The following is a 4,448-nucleotide window of genomic DNA, read 5'->3' on the forward strand; positions in this document are numbered from 1 at the left end:
GGGCTTCCGGTCACAGGCACTGAGGGTGAAGAGGAGGCGTGGTTATTTGGAGCGGGCGCAGTGATGCCCGTGCACACCTGTGCCAAACTTACCTGTAGCTGTAGAGGCACTTCTCTTTGAAGGACGTGGGGGTCCTGTCCTGAAGACAGGGGGACAGCTCTTTGGGGGGGGTCAGCTCCCGTTTAATCTTGGCTGGAGGAGGGCCGTGAAACATCACTGCAGAGGAGATGACAGGGAGCCAAATCATGAGAGCAGAAACCAGTACCGGACTCCCCCAGAAGCGGCGTCTAACGCCAACCGGACCGGTTCGCCATCATCTCAGCATTCTGGTCTGATGTTTGTGTTTACATCAGACATCCATCAACAACATACATTGGACAGAAGATCACTGGCTTTATTCTGCACTAGGTCTGGAGACGCGTTTCCTCAGGTCAACGTCACGACTCGCAAATTTAATGAGAAATTCATCAGAACTTTCTGTTTTTTTACCTGCTTCCTTTCTGATTTATGCTAATCATGTAATACCTGGAGGATAAACAATATAAACAGGAAGCACGTCTAAATGCTCATTAAAAGGGTTTCTAACATCTCACAAGTCTCACTGTGATTATCTTCTGATCCATTTTCAAAGTGTTCCCAGTGGAGTTTTTAATGATGATTCTGACCTTTTTAGACAAAAAAAAAAGTTGTTTTCTAGGACAAAGTTTCTGCAGAGCAGCAGGAGTTTATTAGAAATTTAACTATGGCTGTTGGGGCAGAGTAAAGTACTGCCACAAACAATTATTTTATATATTTATTATATAGTCGACTAATCAGATGTTATTTTATCTAATTAGTCGACTAATTGGGTCTTGCACAAAATGGGTGCAAATCACAAATCTTAACCATCATTAGCTTTAAACTAAGTAAATCTAGATATCCAGCATTACCTGTGATAATGCTGGTGTGAGTGCTGTAAGCTGAATTTGGCTGCTGAAGACGCTTGTGCTGATAGCGGAAGATGCTGAATTGAAAGCTGAAAAACTGAAGCTGATAGCCAGCTAAAATATTAGTTAAATGCCAAAATAGCCTAAACAACTGAAAAAAGTCTAAATTAGCCAAAATAGCTAGCATGTAGCTGAAATATTAGCTAAACACCAAAATAGTCTAAAAAAACCCTAATAAATGCCCAAATAGTCCAAAAAGCTAGCAGAATGTTATTATACCTTTCAACTTTACTACACTCTGAATTTGTATAATGTTAAGTAAAGACTAATCAACTATTAAATTTGTCGTCGACTATTTTAATAGTCGATAAGTCGACTAATCATGGAAGCCCTAGCAGAGTAAGGCCCCATCCGAATTCTTCCCTTCCCCTCCATTTAAAGGGGAATTTTAGTGCTAGTGTGTCCGTGATATTTTTTTCCTAATCCAACCCTCCAGACGGAGGGATATATAGTCCTCCGTCGCGAGGCTAAACTGCGTGGTTACATTTAAATGTAAGTAATGACTTTTTGTGGTAGCATGACCTTTTTAAAGTTATAAAACCGCTATTTTTATATATATTCAAACGCTGGAAGCTCCGCACTAAAGCTAGAAGACTGGTGATTATTGTTGACGTCATCGACGAAAGTGATCTCCGAAATATGAGACACTATTTTTTCATAACTCTCTGTTTGGAGAATTCAGATTGGGCCTAAGCCTGTGCTCATTTCCCATCATCCCTTTATTTACACTCTCTCCTGCTAGCTTACAGCCCCTCAATTCCCCAAGCTAACATTAGCGGTCGAACCACACTAAACTAACAGCAGCAACTTTCTGCACCCACTGAAGGGACCACACCCCATCTCCACCTCCCACCCCCCTTCTGGATTTGACCCCCCTCCTCCAGAATAACCTGCAGGATTTCTGTGAGCTGCGAGGAGCACTGGCATCCAGCACGCTCAGCTGCAGCAGAGCGGCGTGCAGGAAAGTGGAAAATCAGATTAGGGGCCCGGCTCATGTGACATCCCCCCCTCCCCTACACACACCGACAGGCTGATTACACTCAAACGGAAGAGGGGGGGGGAGCGGCCTGATCAGATCAGAGCGCACCACCCCACTCCCAAACAGACAGTGCAGGTACTCACAGCTGTCCGACTGGAAGTCTGGAACAAACTGCTCGTCGTCAGGAACCTGGGCTGTGGAGCAGGTGGAGAGAACATCAGTCGGACCCGGTTCAGTCAAACATCTACACACAAACAGCACGCAGAACTCACCCTCAGCGATCCAGATCTCCTGCAGCTGGCTGAGGTCCTGGAAGAGTTCTGCAGGACAGGAACCAGGACCCGTTAGCTCAGAGGAACCCAAACACAACTGCAGCTCGCATCACTGCTTTACCTTCTGTGTCCAGAGCCAGCTCCGACTCCACATACTTCCTCTTCCTGTTTGGAGATGCGCCGTCCATGGCGGCCGTCTGCTGCTGGAAGAGAGACGGGAACGTCAGTCTGAAGCTCAGCCGCCACGCCTCCACCTGCAGCGCCACGTTTGACTTACACTAGGAGGAACCACGAAGGGGACTTGCTGGTCGTAGAACGTGTCCATGTTATCTGATGGGGGTCACAAGTGAAGGGGAGGGGAAGGCGTGTGCTTTAAAGCGACAGCTGTCCTCGGGTCACTAAACACAACAGAGAGAGACACTGAGCTCCACCTCCATTCAATGTTCACGCCCACATCATCATCATCACAGCCAGCATCTGAAGCCTATTTCCCACACAAACAGCCTGGAAGGCGGCGTGGTCGTCCATGGAGGCGCCATCAACACTAACCCTCTTACATAAACTGACTCTCTGCTTTCAGGGCTAATCTGCTTGAAGACCTTGAGTCAATCACTTCCTCAGACTCCTGACTCTCCAAAGCTTCTGTTAGGTCTGCAGGAGCCCGTCTGGGACTCCTCAGCTCCCGTCAGGTCTGCAGGAGCCGGTCTGGGACTTCAAAGCTCCCGTCAGGTCTGCAGGAGCCGGTCTGGGACTCCAAAGCTGCCGTCAGGCCTGCAGGAGCCAGTCGGGGACTCCAAAGCTCCCGTCAGGTCTGCAGGAACTGGTCTGAGTCTTCCAGGCGGTTGTTGTCGGCAGAAGATGAACAGCAGCATAAAGTTATATTCAAAGTGAGAGCGGCGCCGCTTTTTCCCCACAGAGTGATATGACTCACTCCTCTGTTCACTGATAATGGATGATGCATAAAGGATCGCTGCTGGGCAGTAATTACATTACAGTTCACTGTAGTCAGGGGGAGGGGCTTCTGTCCAGGCAAGAACCCACAGTGAGAGCTGCCTTCATGGTTCTTCAGATGTTATATTACAACCAAGCATCAACGGAGACAATCGCTAAATATCACCCGACACTTCAACTTTGCTGAAAAGTTTATCATCGTCATCACAGCGCGTTAGAAAAATACAAGCCACGGCATTGTCCGTGAACGCAACACAAACACAGAAAGTCAGGCGGAAACACTTCACGGAACGGCACAAAAACCTGGAAAAGTTTGTCGCTTCACCTTCGGAAAACGGTCTGGAACAAGCAGGGGGAGGGGGGGCGAAGTTCACGCGACACTGCCTCCCGCCCCTCCCCCCACCCATGTGCCCTCCCCTGTTTTTCTCAATGAAGTGAAACTCGATCCGTGTGGAAAAACAGAGAGAGGGGGGGGGGGTCCATTCATAAAATCACAAACAGACCGCGATAAGCCAAACCAGCGACTGCGCACTTAACCTGGACCCACATACACTCACATTATTCAGTCCCTGTAGCGCGCGAGCGTCGACCTTCTGCGGTTTTCTGAAGTAAATACTGTTTTTAAAAATGGCGCACTGAAAATTAGGCGAAGAAAAAAAAACTAGATATAAAAAACGAGCTTTTAAAATAATTCTCGCCGTCCAACTTACCTTTAGCACGCGCTGAACGTGTTGGTGTTCCACGGAAACCTGTTAAAATCCACCAGAGGAACCAGAACAGAGAACTTTGGAGAACCGAGGCTCTCCGACCGAAACACAAAACTTGACTGAGCGCTTCGTTGATGCTCGCCTCAGTTTTGCCCTGAGCTCGAGCGCACACCGAGACGCTCGCTGATTGGTGGGTTTCAGGTGTCACTCAACAGCGCAGCCAATAGCGGTTCGTCGGCTCATGTTTTATGTCGACAGCGACACTCAACCAATCAGGGTTCGACGAAAGCCTATTTTTATGAATGGCAGGATTTCATTCACATTTTTTCAAGCCCCGCTCCACGGAGCGCTTTAAAGGGCCAGCAGCGCGCGAGGATCAGCGCTGCGTGATCTGCGTGGCAGGGTGTCATGGCGTCACGCCGTCGGGAAGCTTTCTGTGCGCTCTCGAAGCCCTGGAAGTTACATTTAGAAGCTCTGAGAAGAAAGACCTACGTGGATGGATAAGAAAAGCGTATTGACATGAGCTATTTAGGAGCATTCAGTCTCTGCAGAC

At 48.2% G+C, this 4,448-nt stretch overlaps 1 protein-coding gene across 1 annotated transcript in view; it reads right to left on the bottom strand.

Moving 5' to 3' along the window:
• Positions 1–4,119, bottom strand: part of etv5a (ETS variant transcription factor 5a) — a gene marked incomplete in the record, with an annotated part of 7,557 nt that extends 3,438 nt beyond the window's left edge. Inside the window, 6 exon segments of the mRNA XM_024263960.2 lie at positions 93–216; positions 2,109–2,159; positions 2,238–2,285; positions 2,359–2,440; positions 2,515–2,635; positions 3,899–4,119. Of these exon segments, the coding sequence (XP_024119728.1) occupies positions 93–216; positions 2,109–2,159; positions 2,238–2,285; positions 2,359–2,440; positions 2,515–2,562 (353 nt within the window).
• Between the last annotated feature and the right edge of the window lie 329 nt (positions 4,120–4,448).

This window comes from Oryzias melastigma, unplaced genomic scaffold, assembly GCF_002922805.2.
Source record: "Oryzias melastigma strain HK-1 unplaced genomic scaffold, ASM292280v2 sc00274, whole genome shotgun sequence".
Lineage (NCBI taxonomy): Eukaryota > Metazoa > Chordata > Actinopteri > Beloniformes > Adrianichthyidae > Oryzias > Oryzias melastigma.